General features: G+C 33.8%; 1 protein-coding gene across 4 annotated transcripts in view; it reads left to right on the top strand.

Annotated features, from left to right (window-relative positions):
* Positions 1–20,301, top strand: part of ATRNL1 (attractin like 1) — an 827,091-nt gene that overhangs the window by 280,103 nt on the left and 526,687 nt on the right. For all 4 annotated transcript variants that reach the window (XM_050804667.1, XM_050804668.1, XM_050804669.1 and 1 more), the window contains one exon: positions 5,501–5,594. In XM_050804667.1, the coding sequence (XP_050660624.1) occupies positions 5,501–5,594 (94 nt within the window). The remainder of the gene's footprint in view (positions 1–5,500; positions 5,595–20,301) is intronic.

Here is a 20,301-nt window from a genome sequence, read left to right on the forward strand (position 1 = left end):
AATTCATCTTGTCTTTTTAAAAGCTGAAGCCAGGTGCAGTGGCTCACACCTGTAATCCCAGCACTTTGGGAGGCCAAGGAGGGCAGATCACGAGGTCAGGAGTTCAAGACCAGCCTGGCCAATATAGTGAAACCCTGTCTCTACTAAAAATACAAAAATTAGCCAGACGGGCATTAGCGATGGCGGGTGCTTGTAATCCCAGCTACTCGGGAGGCTGAGGCAGGAGAATCGCTTGAACCGGGGAGGTGGAGGTTTCAGTGAGCCAAGATTGCATCATTGCACTTCAGCCCAAGACGCCATCTCAAAAAAAAAAAAAAAAAAAAAAAAAAAAAAAAAAAAAAAAAAGAAAGAAAAAAGCTGAATAGTATTCAAATGTGTGTGTGTGTGTGTGTGTGTGTATATATATATATTTCATCCAATGATGGACACCTAGGTTGCATCTATATCTTAGCTATTGTGAATAGTACTACAATGAACACAGGAGTATAACTATCTCTCTGGCATACTGATTTCATTTCCTTTGGATATATACCCAGAAGAGGAGTTACTGGACCATATGGTAATTGTAATTTTACTCTTCGGATGACTCTCCAAACCCTTTTCATATTGATGGTTATTTTAAATTTTCACCAACAGTGCACGTGGTTTCTTTTTCTGCTCATCCCTGCCAGCATTTGTTAAATTTCATCATTTTGATAATAGCCATTTTAAACAGGTGTGAGGCGATAACTCATTGTCATTTTAATTTACATTTTCCTAATGATTAGTGATAGTGCACATTTTTTCATATACCTATTGGCCATTTGTATGTCTGCTTTTACAAAAAAGTTTATTTAGGTCCTTTGTCCATTTTAAAATTGTGTTCTTTGTTTTCTTGCTGTTGAGTTGCTTGAATTTCTTATGTATTTTGAATATTAGCCTCTTACCAGATGTGTGGGTTGTAAATATTTTCTCCCAATATGTGGATTGTCTCTTTATTAATTATTTCCTTTGTTGTGCTTAAGATTTTTAGTTTGATGCAGTTTCATTTGTTTATTTTTGCTTTTGTTTTGCATGTGCTTTTGGGAAAACCAAGAAATTTTTGCCCAGATCAATGTCATGTAGCATTTCTCTTATGTTTTCTTCTACAGTTTCGGGTCTTAGCTTTAAGTCTTTAGTGCATTTTGAGTTGATTTTTGTGTATCAAATAAGGGTCTAATTTCTTTATTTTGCATGTGAATATCTAGTTTTCCCTGCATAATTTATTCAGGAATCTGTCTTTTCTCCATTGTGTGTTCTTGACACTTTTGTCAAAAATCAGTAGATTGTCAGTACTTGGGTTTATTGCTGGGCTCTATATTCTGTTCCTTTGGTTGATGTTCCTTTTTTTTTATGTTGATACTATGCTGTTTTGTTTAACATAGGTTTGTAGTATATTTTGAGATCAAATAGTTTGATGCCTTCAGTTTTATTCTTGCTCAAGATTGCTTTGGCTACTGGGCATCTTTTTAATTTCCATATGAATTTTAAAATTGCTTTTTCTCTTTCAGTGAAAAATGCCATTGGCATTTTGTCAGAAATTGCATTGAATCAGTAGATTACTTTTGGTATCATGGGCATTTTAACAATATTAATTATTCCAATCCATGAACATGGGCTACCTTTCCATTTATATAAGTCACTCACTATTTCTTTCCTTAATGCTTTGTGGTTTTCAGTATTTAGATCTTTTAAGTCCTTGGTTAAATTTACTTCAAAGTATTTTTTATGCTATCATGAATGGTAGTGATGTCTTAATTTCTTTTTCAGTTAGTTCATTGTTAGAGTGAAGGAATATTACTGATTTTTGTATGTGGATTTTGTTTTCTGCAACTTTACTGAACTTCTTTATCAGTTCTAACATATTTTTGGTGGAATCTTTAGGGTTTTCTGTAGACAAGATCATGTCATCGGCAAACAGAAGCCATTTAACTTTTTAATTTCCTATTAGGATGCCCTTTATTTCTTCTTTTTATCTGTTTGCTATGGCTAGAACTTTTAGTACTACATTGAACAGAAGTGGTAAGGGGGGACATCCTTCTCTTCTTTTTGATTATAGAAAAAAACTTAAAACTTTTTACCTTTCAGTATGATGTTAGCTGTGGGCATATCATAGGTTGATGCAAAAGTAATTGTGGAATATGTGACCTTTATTGTGTTACGGCCTGGAGCCTGACAATGCAGGGACTAGTCTGGTAGTGGGATGAGTCTGGATTCTGATACTGCATTGGCCAGCATGGAGCTTGGGACTGTGGGGTCATGCCTGGCCCTGGGTTCAGAGAGGCAGGCCTGGTACTGCCGTCCAGTGAAAAGCTGAGTGCTTATTTCATTCTTCTTCCCTGACTTGCGGATATCTTGCTTGGTGTTATGCTGCTTGGGCTTTTGGGAGAGGTAATATGGATAATGTTAAACTGGCTTTTCTACCCTCTTCAATGCATTTTTTTTTCTTTTGGACTTCAGTAAGCCTGGATTCCTTAGCTTTTGGGAAGGTATTTTCATGCATGGATAGTTTTTCAAATGGATGTTTCTATAAGAGATGAACACTAGAAAGTCTTATTCCACTATCTTCCTAAAGTCACTCCTCTAGAGTTTTTTTTTTTTTTTTTTTTTTTTAACCCAGATATATGGGGGTTTTAGTAGAGTTTTATTTGTTTATTATTAACTTTTGACTTAATTGTATTGTAATCAGGACCCATTTTTTGGTACTATTTTTAGGAATTTGTTGCAGTAACCTTCATTTGCTAATGGCAAGTTAAATATTATAAATGATTTATATATTCTGGTTTTTAAAAACAAAGAATTGATGAACATAAAATTTAGGCTAGTGGCTACTTCAGGTAGGAAGAGGCAGTAAGATAGGTTAAGGGAGCAACACACAGATCGATACAAGTGGTAGCATTAGAAATCTAGTCCTTAAATTAGATAGTTTAATTATCCCATTATATAAATTACCAACAGTTTTATAAGCAGAAAATGTACATGCCACTTAAAATCACCACCATAATCTTTTGTCTTCACAAAAATAATAAGCAATATTTGTTTTTTTCAGATTTTTCTTATATAGATGCAATCTATATCATTCCCAAGCCAGACATAGAGTATAATCAAAATACAATAGTTTTTTCTGTCACTGACCTTTTAAAATGTATTCAGTGCAATACATTTTTCCCTTAATCTTGTATGAAATCTCAGACTCACTCTTAGTTAATATAAGGAACTCCAGAGAAATTAATTTGCAAACGTGTGTAAATAAATAATTAAAATTATCTAGATCAGATAAAAGTAAGAATTCTGAACATATTTTGAAGCCAAATTTTCTCTTTTCCTCTATTCTATATGTTCTTTCATTCTTAACCTAGGATTTTCCTCCTTTCCTGGCTCAATAATTTTTTTATCTTTCTAGGGGAGAGGAGAAAATTACAGTCTTATGTGTGAAGAATAGTTGTCATATTTAGTTAAGGTCCTCTATGTGAGAGATGCACAATGGCTGATCCATTCTCACGTAGGTGTCTTTGGGTTCTCTTCTGAGTTTTGACCTTTCTAGAGGCAATTCTCATGATGTGTGGGAGACACATACTTTCTTCCTGTTCTAGCAACTTTTACTTTGGTTTTCATTTGAAGTCCTCCAGTGCTTCCAGACAATCCTCTTGGTCAGAATATTAAGTAGATGCTGGCTAGATGGAAGAAATATACTTTCTTTTTCTTGACTTCAGTGTTAGTACAAATGCTTCCTAAAAGTAACTGTTTCTATTTGTCCTTCTACCTCAGTTAAATAGCCATAGTTGGTCACACCTAATTCAAAATTTCCTCTAATATACAACCTCGATTTTAAGGGGACCCACAGCAGACTCTTCAAAAACTTCTGTGAAGTCCCACTCATTAGGCTTGTGTAAGAGGACAGACAGCCACTTCCTTGGCAGGCAGAAAACTGGATTACTAACACTGAAGTGGGCGTTTCTGATAATCCTCATCCAGTCTTTCTGCCTTTCACTCTTTTTGCCTCTTTTATTGACTCTATCTGATTCAAAGATTACTGGTTTTGACCTTTGTTTTAGTCTCTTCTTTTGAAAATGTTCATATTGGTCTTATACGTCACTTAGGTATACAGTATCTGTTTTCTTTCAGAGACTCAATTGAATTAGCAATATAATTATCTGGTTACATTTGTTTGCATTTATTAATTCATTAGCATATATGTTAGAGTTACTATTGATACTGGAAGAAAAATAATGAAAAAGTTGAACATTGGGAAATTTTGACTCATTCACTTAATTTTATGTGTCTATACAATTCAGGAAAAGATCATATCATTTCATTTTTGTCAATAGAATGGTTTAGCTAACTGGCAGTGTACAAGAACAGCAGTAGTTCTCATTAGGTGTTTTTGAAAGGGTTAGTGACACCATCAGCCTTGTCTCTTTAGAATGTGTTATTGGATTGGAGAATGAATTGTAACCTAGAAATACTGAAGGCAAAGATATCTGCTATGTGATTATATTGTTGTCAGTAAAAGAAAGTGGATGAAAATACTTTGTGGTGGCTGTTAGAATGAAAAGGAGGGGTCAGATACAAGAGAGATTATACATGTAGAAATTAAAATCTACCAATTGACTGGATGTTGTACACAATAAAGTGTGAGGTTTATGTCCTAAATAATTGAACAGTGCTCTTTAAGAAAGGATTGCAAAGTGAGAGAAGGAGACAAGTTTATATGTATCAAATTAATCATGCAACTTTTACAAAATGGAAAGTTTCATCTAGTACTCTAAAAGGATGATCTAAAAGGATCTAAAAGGATACTCTAAAAGGGTGAGGATGTTCTCAGAAGCTTAAAAGGGTGAATTTAAAGGAAATACATAGATGTTCTTTTTTAAAACACAATTTGTAGCTATATTCGTATTATTCTTAGCAGTATCTTAGCAGTAGTAATAACAGTAGAAGTAATACCTGCCAATTATTAAGTGCTCAATATGTGTTAGGTGTCTTAAATTACATTACCTCATTTAATTTTCACATCAATCCTGAAAGCTAAGTGCTGTTATTCTTCTTTTACAGATGAAGAAATTTAGCATAAACAGATTAAGTAAATTGTCCAAGGTCATATAGTGATTTTAGATGTAAATTTTGAAGTCAAGCTGTTTGAGTCCAAAGCTCTTGCACTAACGCTTTGAAACTCACTTTATTAAAGAAATATACCAAAGTGAAAATGGAGAGAAGCCCAAAGAAGAATTAGATAAATACTTAGATTCATAGTAGACTTCAGGATATCCCCAAAAGACTTTAAGGAATTTCACAAAATTTTCAGAAAAGTGAATTTACTTCCATTTAATTAAAAATAATTTATATTATCTGGTAACCTTAGTTTTTGGATGGCATGAGGAAGTTACAGGACATAAAAATAAGGTAATAATAATACTTGAAATGTGAAATGTGCATGTTTGTGATGCAGAATATTCAATATCATTTTGGTTTTGACTTACAGCTTGTACATGCAGTGGCCATGCAAATATCTGTCATCTGCATACAGGAAAATGTTTCTGCACAACTAAAGGAATAAAAGGTGACCAATGTCAATTGTAAGTAAGAATGACATTTTAGAACTTTTGTGGATTGAATTTGTGTTGTTGAAGTAATTTTTATGTTTTACTTTTTAATTTAGTGTTGTGCTAGTTAGGCATACCTTTATTACAAATTTTAACTTTTATTTTAGATTTGAGGGTACATGTGCAGGTTTTTAACATGGGTATATTGCATGATGCTGAGGTTTGGGATATGATTGATCCCATCATCGAGATAATGTGCATAGTACCCAATAGATAATTCTAAACTGCTTTCTCCCCTTCCTGCCTCTCTCTCTCTAGTAGTTCCCAGTGTCTGTTGGTCCCATCTTTATGTCCATATGTACCAATATTTAGCTCCCACTTAGAAACAAAAACATGTGGTATTTGGTTTTCTGTTCCTACGTTAATTTGCTTAGGATAATGTATCCATGTTGCAGAGGATATGATTTCATGTTTTATGGCTGTATAGTATTCTGTAGTATATGTGGACCACGTTTTCTTTATCCAGTCCACTGTTGATGGGCTTTTAGGTTGATTCCCTGTCCTTGCTATTGTGAATAGTGCTGCAGTGAACATGTAGGTGCATGTGTCTTTTTGGTAGAATGATTTATTTTCCTTTGAGAATTTACTTGCATCTAATGAATTCTCTTTAAAAATTAAACCTTTTAAATAACAATTTTGTGGAGACTTTAAAACAAACCCATAGAACGTGTTATCTTTTGCATTTCTAGAAAAAGAAGCATTCTTAATCTTATGTATCAAATCTACATTGTTATCTTTACAGTTTTCTTTCATATTATACCTAATATAATGTCTCTATGTACTTTTTTCAGTCATTTATTATTAATTCTGATAATTCTTGTCCTTTAACCCTTTCAGCTGGTTCCTTATGTTCATCTTCCTCTCTTTTCTCTGTTCTTTCAGTATGCAGGAACCCACTATTGCTACTCTCCTCTCTGTACTTACATGAATGATTTTTGTCTTAGCATGTAGTTGTTATTCTAAAATTTTATTTTCCTTCAAAAATTAACTTTAAAAGGCAACATTTTAGGCTATTTAAATTGTTATTTATTTTTCTGGTTTATGTATATTATTAAAATTAAATTTTTATGGTTTTGAATTATATGTGTACAAATACATGTTTATATTAGCTATATATGTACTGTATTTAACACAAATAATAAATCTCAACTATAATAATTACAGAAACATAGGGAAAGTTTAATAAAGAATTCTTCAAAACTATAAATATATAAAAACTTATATCTAGAGTCTATTAAGCATGGAAAATGATCCTTTTGTTTTTATTTAAAATAAATATATTACTTGTTGCAGAGTTATCCTAAATATTTCAAGTTAGGTGATTATGTCTTTGCCTAGCTAGCCACCTAAGTATTACAGATTTTCAAATTCAGACAAGGTAAGCACAATCAGTTTATATTTCTTCTCTATAGTCTGAAGTTAAATACAAGTTCACAGCAAAAGATCTTGGCGAAATTCCCATTAAGGAAGGCCATTTTGGTCTTAAAACCAATGAAATTAAATCATAATCTTCTGTTCTAAGATCAAGGATGCTGCTAATACTTTGCAACACTAAAGCTTGATTATAAGTAAGGCCAACTTCATGGGCGTATGGCCTGTGAATTTATACAGGTTCCCACACTTACAAGGACAACACACTTCGTTTAGTGCTCTGCTATCATGGTCTTGAAATTCTTAATAACTTTTAAAGAGGAACTCTACATTCTTCTTTCGCGCAATCCTCTCCTATTCCCTCAAATTATGTAATAATAGCAGGTTCTGGTTATAAGTAATGTAGTTTCTCTTGATTAACTTCTATTAAATATGTTGGTTGGATACCAGTGTGCAGCAATGAAAATATTTTTTATAGACCATAGTGGCAGTATTACAGATAAAAATAATATATGAGATTCTACCATGATAGTAAACACTGACAATCTTCTTAGTATAATTTTACATAACTAGTATAGCCATATAACTATCCATAATAATTATTTCTGTGATACAGTATTACAGTAACATATTTTTGTTTACAGACAAAAGAAAGTAGAATTTTAATTCATTAAAATAGTGAGCTTGTAAGCTTAGCTAAAATAGAATTATAAGATTTGGCATATGTGCAAAATATGAGAAAATCAATTATGTAGTTCTTAATGATAAAAGTACATTTTCCCCATTCTCATTTATGGTTTTTTATGAGGAGGATAATAATGGAATACTAATTTGTAAAGAGTATTTTGTTGGTGGTATTTGTACACAGAATTCCATTCATTTACTTTTTTGTTTATTTGGCTTTTGAGTATGAAACAGTAAAGAATAGGCTCATTATACTTAGAGCAATTAATTGCTATAATGTGCTTATACCTGAAAAAAAAAAAAAAAGGTTAGGAAGGAGAGCTAGTCCTTCAAATCAGTAAACAATTTTGCTGAAAGTATCTCAGACTAGCAGTGAAGACACTGACCAAAATACACTATATCAATTACTTACATTAGTGATTTGATATGCTTATGAACCCCTTCCACTTTTTTTTTTTTTTTTTTTTTTTGAGGCAGAGTCTTGCTCTGTCGCCCAGGCTGGGGTGCAGTGGCCGGATCTCAGCTCACTGCAAGCTCCGCCTCCCGGGTTTAGACCATTCTCCTGCCTCAGCCTCCCGAGTAGCTGGGACTACAGGCGCCCGCCACCTCGCCCGGCTAGTTTTTTGTATTTTTTAGTAGAGACGGGGTTTCACCGTGTTAGCCAGGATGGTCTCGATCTCCTGACCTCGTGATCCACCCGTCTCGGCCTCCCAAAGTGCTGGGATTACAGGCTTGAGCCACCGCGCCCGGCCCCCTTCCACGTCTTAGGATAATTTCTGTTTGGTTTTAAGTATTTAGTCAGATGTCATATCTTACATATTCTTAATAACCATCCTAAACTGAAATTGGTTCTCTTCATATCTGTTCATTTCTTTTCTTGCATTATTTGTGTACTTGTCTGTATCCTTTACTAGAGTGAAGTTTTGGGGGGACCACTGCAACAATACCACAGTGTAAGTGTTCAATAAATTTGTTTAATAGAATAGAATGAAGAAAGTATTGATGTAGCATTGAAAAGGGAAGTATTAATTTATTTTGGCAGGATAAGGAAAATTTAAGCAGAGGATGTTCAAACTGGAACCTGAAGGAGTAATAAAATCAACTTTCTGGGAAAAGAAAATAGGAAACAAGGGGAAACGGCATCAATAAAAGCAAAGAAGTAAAAATGAACATGACCATAGCATTTCCGGTCTTTGCTCAAGAATATTTAGAGCTGGAAAAATATCGCTTCTACCCTTACAATGAAAGGAAAACAATCTGGATAAACTGCAAATTCATGAGTTTTCTTGAAACCATTGGAGAACTGAGAAAACAGGGTAATCAAATGGCCACAAATCTAAAGAGAGACAATAGACTGCAGACAGATGAGGCATGAACATTGGCTTACCTGGAGTGAAATCATCTGGAAACTGATAAGATGAGATCAGCTAGGGTGGTTGATATTTGGCAGGGATTAGGTATATACTGTCAATAGTGTGAAGCTCCTGGGAGCCACAGAAATTGGAAGAGTATGGAGAAGCATACTCTTTGTAGAGTTTTCAAGCCACCTATTGTGGCTGCCATTCCCTTCCACCAGTTGCTTAGGGGAAAAAAGTGAACATTTCAAGAGAGCATTCCCTGTGTTGTACCTTGTGGAAGGGATTGGCAGCCACAGTGGGCAGGACATCAGTAGTACAGTCAAAATATTCATTTAGATGAGCACCAAATTATTCATTTTGCCATAGCAATGATAATTCTCAATCTTGTTTTGCCCCAAAACACAGCTGATCATCAAAAATTGTAACTTAAAAATGAATTTCTGTTTGTGTCAGCTCTGATTTTTTTGAGCAGTGGTTTTTCGTTTTCCTTGTAGAGATCTTTCTCTTGCCTGGGTGTTTTCCTAGGCACACATAATTGTGTGGCAGTTATGAATGGAAGTTCTTTCCTGATTTGGCTCTCAGCTTGATTGTTGTTGGTGTATAGAAATGCTATTGATTTTTGCATATTGTATCCTGATACTTTGCTGAAGTTGTTTATCAGCTGAAGAAGCTTTTGGGCCGAAACTATGGGGTTTTCTAGATATAAGATCATGTTGTCTGCAAACAGGGATAGTTTGACTTCCCTTCTTTTTATTTGGATGCGCTTTGTTTATCTCTTTTGCCTGACTGCCCTGGTCAGAGCTTCAGATACTATGTTGAATGGGGGTGGTGAGAGAGGGCATCCTTGTCTTGTGCTGGTTTTCAAGGAGAATTCTTCTAGCTTTTGTGCATTCAGTATGATGTTGGCTGGGGTTTGGTATAGATGGCTCTTAACATTTTGAGGTATGTTCCTTCAATACCTAATTTACTCAGAGTTTTTAACATGAATAGATGTTGAATTTTATAGAAAGCCCTTTCTGCATCTATTGAGATAATCATGTGCTTTTTGTCTTTAGTTCTATTTATATTATAAATCACATTTACTGATTTGCTTATGTTGAACCAACCTTGCATCCCAGGGATAAAGCCTACTTGATCATGGTAGATAAGCTTTTTGATGTGCTGCTGAATTGTTTGCCAGTGTTTTGTTGAGGATTTTTGCATCAATGTTCATCCAGGATATCCACCTGTAATTTTCTTTTTTTTGTTATGTCTCTGCCAGGTTTTGATATCAAGATGAGGCTCTCTTCATGGATTGAGTTAGGGAGGAGTCCCTTTTCCTCAATTTTTTATTGAGGAGAGTGTATCTGGTAGAATTCGTCTGTGAACTCATCATATCTTGGGTTTCTTTGGTTGGTAGGCTATTTATTACTGCCTCAATTTCAGAGCTGATTATTGGTCTGTTCAGGAATTCTGTTTCATCCTGGTTCAGTCTTAGGAGGGTTTATGTGTCCAGAAATTTATCCTTTTTTTTTTTATTTTCTAGTTTATGTGCATGGAAGCGTTCATAATATTCTCTCGTGGTTGTTTGTATTTATGTGGGGTCAGTGGTAATGCCCTTCTTGTCATTTCTGATTGTGTTCATTTGAATCTTCTCTTTCTCCTTTGTTAGTCTAGCTAGTGGTCTATGTATTTTATTATTTTCTTCAAAAAACCAGCTCCTGGATGCATTGATCTTTTTATTGTATTTTTGTGTGTGTGTGTGTGTGTGTGTGTGTGTGTGTGTGTTTATCTCCTTCATTTCATCTCTGATTTTGTTTATTTCTTGTCTTCTGCTAGCTCTGGGATTTGTTTGCTCTTGGTTCTCTAGTTCTTTAGTTATGATGTTAGGTTAACTTGAGAGCTTTCTAACTTTTTGATGTGGACATTTAGTGCTATAAATTTCTCTCTTAACACTTCCTGGAAGACAACCTAGGCAACACCATTCAGGACATAGGCCTGGACAAATATTTCATGATGAAGACACCAAAAGCAATTGCAACAAAAGCAAAAATTGGCAAATGGGATCTAATTAAAGAGCTTCTGCACAGCAAAATAAAGCATCAACAGAGTAAACAGCCTACAGAATTGGAGAAAATTTTTGCAAACTATACATCTGACAAAAGTCTAATTTCTGTCATCTATAAGGAACTTAAATTTACAAGAAAAAACCAACCCCATAAAAAGTGGGCAAAGGACACAGGCACTTGTCAAAAGAATACATACATGTGGCCAAAACTCATGAAAAAAGTTCAACATCACTGATCATTAGAGAGAATTAAAACTGGACCTCTTCCTTACACTGTTAATACAAAAATTAACTCAAGATGGATTAAAGACTTAAATGTAAAACTATATAATTTGATTGTGCTGTGGTCTAAGAGACTGTATGATTTCAGTTCTTTTGCATTTCTTGAAAAGTGTTTTAATTCTAAATATGTGATTGATTTTAGAGTATATGCCATGCAGTGATGAGAAGAATGTATATTCTGTTGTTTTCAAGTGGAGAGTCCTGCATATATCTATGAGGTCCGTTTGGTTTGATCCAGTGCTGAGTTCAGGTCCTGAATATCTTTGTTAATTTTCTGTCTCAGTGATCTAATATTGTCAGTGGAGTGTTAGTGTCTCCCACTATGATTATATGGGAGCTTAAGTCTCTTTAAAGGTCTCTGAGAACTTTCTTTATGAATCTGGATACTCCTGTATAGGTGCATATATATTTAGGATAGTTAGATTTTCTTGTTGAATTGAACCCTTTACCATCATGTAATGCTCTTCTTTGCATTTTTGATTTTTGTTAATTTAAAATGTGTTTTGTCAGAAACTAGGATTACAACTCCGCTTTTTTCTCTTTTTCATTTGCTAGGTAGATTTTTCTCCATTCCTTTGTTTTGAGGCTATGTGTGTCATTGCATGTGAATTGGGTTTCTTGAAGACAGCATAGCAATGGGTCTTGGATCTTTATCCAGTTTGCCACTCTATGTCTTTTAATTGGGGGCATTTAACCCATTTACATTTAAGGTTACCATAAAATATTTAATTTCCAACAGAATTTAGCAAAAACATTGTTGTGTCTTATACACAGTAAGTGTGCTAACTAAATGTATTTTGGATGGAAAAAGATAAACATCAATTTATTAGGTTAATGGTTCTTGGTGGAGATGGAATAACACCCCCTAGAACTTCATGGATTTTCATAATTAATTATTCTAATAATTGGGGAGTGCTACTGGCATAAGAGGATGAATAGTCACAGTCCCTTATTAGAATGGGCACTTATGGAGACCAGGAAATAAATAAAATCTAAGTCCAAATATGTTTCATTGAGGACAGTAAATCTACAGACTCACTCTGTAGTCATTTTCCCTGTTCCTTAGTTCATAATTAAAATGGATGTATGTAGCAGCCAGCAGATCTCTCATATTGGCTTCCTGACCTGTGGAGAAAGAGCCAGTAAGGTAGAGGGGGGCCAAGAGAAAGAAACCCTTGAAACTAATTCCATTCATTCTGGACCCAGTCAAGATGGCAAATCAGAAATCTTATGTCAAGACAAATAGCAGGCTGTTGAAATGGAGAAAATGAGGGATTATAATATTCTCAAATATGAGCTGGATCCTATTTATAAGTGTAGTGCCAAAATAATTCCCTAGCTTAAAATATGGACAGAATTGTGATAAAATCTAACAGAAAATATATTTTCTTTCTTGAAATCCTACCACATGTCAATGTATACGTTCTGTTTCTGCTATGTAAAAAGACTGTAGAGACTACATCATGTCTTAGGAAACAGGGGACATATTTGAAAAGGAAATAATAATATAAGAGCCAGTCAAGTCATGTTGTAGACCTCTGGAACATTATCAGAGTCCCCTGTTTAAAAACAATTGCAATCTACCCCACAGTAATTTTACCATGTAGTTTCTACTGCATACATTTTATATTATAGCACTATGAAATTTTAACAAATATGTAGGACAGGAATAATATGATAATTTTAATTCCTATATTATGAAATTCAGTAGTACTCACAATTTGGCACTAACTTAATATGTTTTTGTTTTTAGTCTCTTAAGAGGTGTCTCAAATATTCTCCACACACATTGTATACTCACAGATGTGTGTGAGCAGGATAGCTATTGGTGATGAGATTTTCTTAAATGAAAATCTTGGTCAAATTCTGAATAGTATTATAAAAGGTAGATTTTCAATTTACATGATAGTTGCAGTCTTAGAAAATTCAATATGTGTTATAAATATGCAAAACTATTTTGTGTTTATATGTAAAATGGAGTTAGATTCCAGGCTCAAATATTTATGAGCACATTTTTCACCTACTTAAACATCTGCCATGTTATTCTAAAGTTATATGAGATTTTGATCACTTTTTTATTTTGTGGAATTACTTTGTGTGTTTATAGGATATCTGCACCCCTGGTTTCTCTTTCATTCCTTTCAGTAAATCCCAGTGGAACTCCATAATTATGGAAATAATGAATTGTTACTCACAAATTTATCCCCACTCAGAACAACTGGCCTTAAAAATTAGTGTTTTCTCTAGCCAAAAAAAGTTTATTGTTTCACTGTTTAATATAAGATCTGAGATCATTTTATTGATTTCTGATGAAAAGTACTCTAAATGGCACTCTTAGATATTTTGTTGGTAGATTAGTCAAAATTGATAAGTTGATTCAAAATTGTTTTACGTTCTGTTCACAGTCAATTGAAGATAAACTTGTCAAAGGCATTTGGAATTAAAAATACAATTCCCTAAGATATATAGCAATATTATTAATCAGGATCTTAATTGTGTTAATTAACTTATAACTGGCTCCCCTTTTCTGTTCCTTATACCTTTGCCATTTACTGATCTTACAACTTCTTCATAACTACTTATTTCAGGCTTAAGACCCTGGTTCTCAAAATTAGGGCACAGAAAAATCTGGGATATGGTGACTAAACTCCTGGGATGGGAACCAAAATTCTACTAATAGGTAAATAGTGAAATAAAAATTCTTGATACATTTTGAGAAATGTTGCCATAGGAGGATCTTCCTGAACGTTTTTTTCCTCCTTGGCTTACCTTTAGGCCAGTAATATCTAAGATTATTACCCATTTTTCTCCATCTTTTATCAAGTCTCTTTTGTTTGTTTGTTTTGTGAAATTGCCTTGATGATCATGCCAATGAATTCCTTTCCATTTTAGGAAGATCAAAGTTGTACCTTCTTTTCTAGAACAGATTCTGGCACATAGTAGGGACTTTATATTTTAAAAAATAATATCTCTTGGATCTTTATTTTTCCTAATTACTCTCATCTTTTTTTTTTTGTCTACTATATGGGGAATGGGGATAAAAAGTACATCTTTTTTCTATGTGACTTAATCTACATTGTTATAATAGAGACTACAGAGGGAGAATAATTTGCTGTACAGCCTGCTTACACATAGATTATCACCTTTATAAGCACAATTGGATAAGTAGTGACTATAGTCTTCAAATACTGACACTAATTTTTTTTTGTTTTGAGACAAAGTCTAGCTCTGTCACCCAGGCTGGAGTGCAGTGGCACAATCTTGGCTCACTGCAACCTCCACATTCTGGGTTCAAGCGATTCTCATGCCTCAGCCTCCCGAGTAGCTGGGACTACAGGTACCTACCACCACACTTGGCTAACTTTTGTATTTTTATTAGAGATGGGATTTCATGTTGGCCAGGCTGGTCTCAAATTCCTGACCTCAAGTGATCCGCCCACCTCAGCCTACCAAAGTGCTGGGAATACAGGCATGAGCCACTGCACCCGGCCTCCAACACTAAATATTGTTAAGATTTTTCTAGGTTGTTTTGTTGCTGTATTTGCAACTGCTGATAAGACTAATGGTTTCCTTGTGATAATGAGTTAAGCAGCCTTGATGTCTAATATATAAGATACTTGAGGAACTCTTATGCTTGCTTTATTCTGTAAACATTTATTCACTGAGAGGCTATGAGACAGTAGCAAAAGCCATACATCTGAAAATATCAGTTCAGAAAGCATGTTACTAATCTTAAGCTTGCCCAGTGTGAAACCATATATGGTTTTGTCCAATTTCTACCCTTGAGGAATATGTTCTGGTAACAAGTCTAACTTGAGCATATAACTTCCTATGTCAGGTAAATGTTTGGGTTCTTTTGGAGGATGACTTATTGAATTTGAAGCTCTTGGATTTTAGGAATGTACTTTTGAAGTTAAATGTTCTCTCATCAGTCTTTCTATACCAACACCTTGTCCCTCAAAACTGTACTAGATTGAATGTCATTTCATCACCAATTTTGAAAACGTTGTGGACACAACCCAGCTGTATTTCCCAGCCTACATTGCAGTTAGGTTGGAAGTCATGTTATTGGGCTCTGTCCAGTGGACAGAAGTAACACCCAGCACTTCTAGGCCTGGCTCTTAAAAACCTCATGTGCCATACACCCTCTGTTTCCCCATTCAACAGTGCAGTGGAGAGGAAGATGAGGATCTGACAGATTGCAGAGGCTAGGAATAGCCCAGATCCTGGAAGATGGCACGGAGCAAGACCTTTTCTCCAACTCCATTCCACACTGGACAGTGTCTTCAGCTGGAATTAAACTTCTTATATAGAACTACTGAGATTTTAAGGTTGCTTACTGGAGTTGCCTATCTTTTCATGATTAATTAGTATTCCCTTAGCATCTAGCTTGACATCCTTAATTACTGTACTTTCACTGAAATAACCTTAAGGGTCCTGTTCATTAAGTGTGACTGCTGGAGTAAGTTATTGAACAGTGTGGGGGTATTTAGGGTTAATTTGTTCTTTAATCCCCATTCATCTCTTAAAACTTGCAAAAACCTCCCAGCTTTTTTTTTTTTTTTAAATCAAAGCTGTTCTCATTTAAAGCTTTTTTTTTTTTTTTTTTTTTTTTTTTTTGAGACTAGCAGAGTCCATGATTTCCCACTTGATTATTACATTCACATAAGGCATAAAAGTTAAATGACTTTATTTAACTCTAGGTGGTCAGAATGGTTCCTAATACATTATAGAATTGTTGGAATTGCTAATAAAAAAGAAAAGTGCACAGTAAAGAACAGGGTATCAAGTTAAGATTTAGGATATACTACCTACAAGTTGGAAGAACTTAGAAAAAGAAGGAGATGTGTGTGTCAAAGAAAGAGACAGCACTTTAAGCATTTATTTTACTTTGATCAGTCTTCTATATATTTATTATTAAGTTATCTTGAAATATCAGGGGATGAAATAAATAGCCAAATATGTCCCAACTTAATGTTGTATGAAGAAATAAAGTTTTAACATTTAAGTGCAGAATATATCTGGTATATGTGTACGTGTTTTATCAAAATATGGACTCATGTCAAATGCGTGTGTGTTATAACATGAACTACTGCTATACACTAGTACGTCCTTTTGATTTATTTCTGGGGGCTCCAGTGTAGTGGCTGTGTTGTATAGTTTAGCACTTTTAGTTTTATGGAAAAATGGTAAGTGACTGAACATATTTCAGTGTAATCTCTTTTTAAAACGATTTTCTATTTTGTCTTGTTTTGGCAATTTGCAGGTGCAAATATGATATCCTTTCTTTATTGTTAATAATGTTTGTCCTCTCACCTCAACATAATGTTTTGAGATTTATCCAAGTTGCTGCATTCAGATAGCTGTAATATGGTCCTATTCAGTGTTGTAGAATATTTCATTATATAATTATAACACTCTTCATTCATTCGTTTGCCTGTTTTCTTTTTTGATAATTCCAGTTTTGTTTTTCTTTTTCACCATTACTGTTAATGTTTTATCAGTATTCTTATATGTTTCCTGGCTTACAAATGCATACATTTTGTTGAGTGTGTATTCATTATTCATATTTTCAACTTTAGAAAATTAACTATTTTGTAAAGTGATTATATTAAATTATACCCATTCCAAGTCTCTATGAATTTTATTAATGCTCCACATCTTTGCTGAGAGTTGTTATTCCAAGGCATTTTAATTTTGACATTTCTGATGGATGTGTAATTGCTATGTTCTTTAGCTTAAAAAATTCCTTAGTTCTTAAAAGTTTATTATGTTTAATCTTTAAAAGTTTCATCTATTTAATCACCAGTGGGATTTTCTCTTTTTGTGAAGCAGTGTTCTCTCAAGTTTCTTGTGATTTTTCTGCTGGATTATCCTTTTCTTAATCATTTTTAGTAATATTTTATACATGCTATGTACACATCTTTGGTTGGTGATATGTTTAGTAAATGTCACTCTGTGGTTGGACTTTCATACCAATTTATATATCTATAATGAGACATTCTTAATTTTAGTATAATCCAATATATCCATCTTTTCCATATGGTTAGTGCTTTTTTAGGTTCTGTTTAAAAATTCTTTCTCTTCTCCATTATCAAGTAGTATTCAGGTAGCCAGTTGGTCATAGAATTCATTTTTGGCCTGAAGGTTTTAACTTTCATCTAGTTTCTTTGAAAGAGATAAACTAGTCAGATTTTTGTTTCTTCTAGAGTCTGTTTTGTTCTTTTCCTTTAAAATATTTTCATTTATTTAAATTTGATTTTATTTTTAAATTGACATATAATAATGATACATATTTATGGTGTTCATAATGATGTTTCAGTACATACAGTGCATAATGATCAGATAGGGCAATTAGCATTTATAATCTCTTTGTGTTGGGGACATTCACACAAATTATCTTTCCAGCTATTTGAGCTATATAATGTATTATTGTTAACTATAGTCCTCTTAAAGTAGTGTAGAATATTAGAACTTATTCCTCCTATCAAGTTGTAATTTAATATGCTTTAGCAAATCTCTCCTTATTCCTCTTTCCCCACACCCTTCCCAGTCACTAGTACCTTCTGTTCTACGTTTTACTCTATGAGATCAACTATTTTTTAGTTTCCACATGAGTAAAGACATGCAGTGTTTGACTTTCTATTCCTGGCTTATTTCACTTCATGTAATGTCTTCCAGTTCCATCCATGTTGCCATGAACGACAGGATTTCCTTCTTTTTAATGGCCAAATAATATTCCATTGTGTATATACACTACATTTCCTTTGTCTGTTCATCTATTGATATACACTTAGGTGGATTACATATCTTTGCTGTTGCAAATAGCATTGCAATAAATACGAGGATGCAAGTATGCCTTTGACATACTAATTTATTTTCCTTTGTATAAATACCCAGTAGTGGGAAGGCTGCATCATGTATATGGTAGTTCTATTTTTAGTATTTTGAGAAATTTCCATACTGTTCTCCATACTGGCTATACTAGTTTACATTCTTATCAACAATGTATAAGAGTTCCTTTTTACCACATCCCCACCAGCATCTTATATTTTTGTCTTTTTAACACAGCCATTTTAACTGGGGTCAGATGATATCTCATTGTGATTTTGATTTGCATTTCTCTGATGATTAGTGATGTTGGCCATTCTTTCGTAGACTTGCTGGCGATTTTGTATGTTTTCTTTTGAGAAATGTCTGCTCAGATTGTTTGCCCATTTTACAATTAGATTGTTTGTTTTCTTGCTGTTGCAATGTTTGAAGTCCTTATGTATTCTGCCTCTTAATATCCTGTCAGATGAATAGTTTGCAACCCATTCTGTGGATTGTCTTTTTACTCTGTTGATTGTTTCCTTTGCTGTGCAGAAGTTTTTTATCTTGATATAGTTATATTTGTTAATTTTTGCCTTTGTAAACCTGGGCTTTTGAAGTCTTATTCATAAAATCTTTTCCCAGATCCATGTCCTGAGGCATTCCCGTGGTGTTTTTTTCTAGTAGTTTTATTGTTTCTGGCCTTACATTTAGATATTTGATCCATTTTTCAGTTGTTTTTTATATAGGGCAAAAGGTGAGGGGTCTAGTTTAATTCTAATGCATATGGATATCTGGTTTTCCCAGAACCATTTATTGAAGAGATGATTTTTTTCTCCAAGTCATCTTTGTTCTTGGCATCTTTGTCAAAAATCAGTTGGCTGTTGATATGTAATTTCTATGTTCTCCATTATGTTTCATTGATCTATGTGTCTGTTTTTATGCCAGGACCTGTCATTTTGGTTGGTACCACTTTGTGGTATATTTTGAAGTCTGGTAGTATGATACCTCCAGCTTTGTTCTTTTTGCTCAGGATTGCTTTGCCTACTAAAGGTCTTCTGAGGTTCTATACAAATTTTATTTTATTTTTTTCTATTTCTGTGAACAATGTCATTGGTAGTTTGAAAGGAATTGCATTCAATCTGTATAGCTTTGTGTAATATGGCCATTTTAACAATATTGTGATTCATGGGCATGAGATGTCTTTTTATTTGTTTGCATTCTCCTCATTTTGTTTTATCAGTTTCTTTTGTAGTTTTCCTTGTAGAATTCTTTCACCTCCTTGGTTGTCTTTATTTCTAGGTACTTTTTTGTTAGTTATTCTAGATGAGATTTTCTTCTTGATTTCTTTTTCAGCTACTTTGTTGTTTGTGTATTGAAATGCTACTGATTTTTTAATGTTAATTTTGTAACCTACAAGTTTAATGAATTCATTCAACAGTTCAATTAAATAATAGTGTTTTGGCAGATTCTTTAGGATTTTCTGTACACAAGATCATGTGATCTGCAAACAGGACAATTTCACTTCCTCTTTTCCAGTTTGGATGCCTCTTATGTCTTTTTCTTGCCCAATTGCTCCGGCTAGGACTTTCAACACTATGTTGAATAAGCATGGTGAGAGTGGGAATTTTTGTCTTGTTTTAGTTCTTACTGAAAAACAAAAACAAAAACAAAAAAAAACCCAAGAGCATCATAGTAAAACAGGAGTAGATTAACCCTGATACCCAAACCAGATAAGGATACAACAACAAAAAGAAAACTATAGGCTAATATCTCTGATGAACATGTATGCAAAAATCCTGAACAAAACAAAAGCATTCAGCTTTTCCCTATTCGAATTAGTGTTTGGTGTAGTATGTCATGTATGGCCTGTGTTGTGTTGAGGTACTTTCATTCTATACCTAATTTATGGGAAGTTTTTTTTTTTTAATCATGGAGAGATGTTGAATTTTGTTGAATGCTCTTTCTGCATCTTTTGAGATTACCATATGGCTTTTTTCCTTCATTTTGTTGATGTGATATGTCACATTTATTGATTTGCATTATGTTGAACCATCCTTACATTCCAGGGATAAACCCCACTTGATCTTGGTGTATTATCTTTTTATATATCATTGGATTTGATTTG

Source organism: Macaca thibetana, chromosome 9, assembly GCF_024542745.1.
Source record: "Macaca thibetana thibetana isolate TM-01 chromosome 9, ASM2454274v1, whole genome shotgun sequence".
Classification (NCBI taxonomy): domain Eukaryota; kingdom Metazoa; phylum Chordata; class Mammalia; order Primates; family Cercopithecidae; genus Macaca; species Macaca thibetana.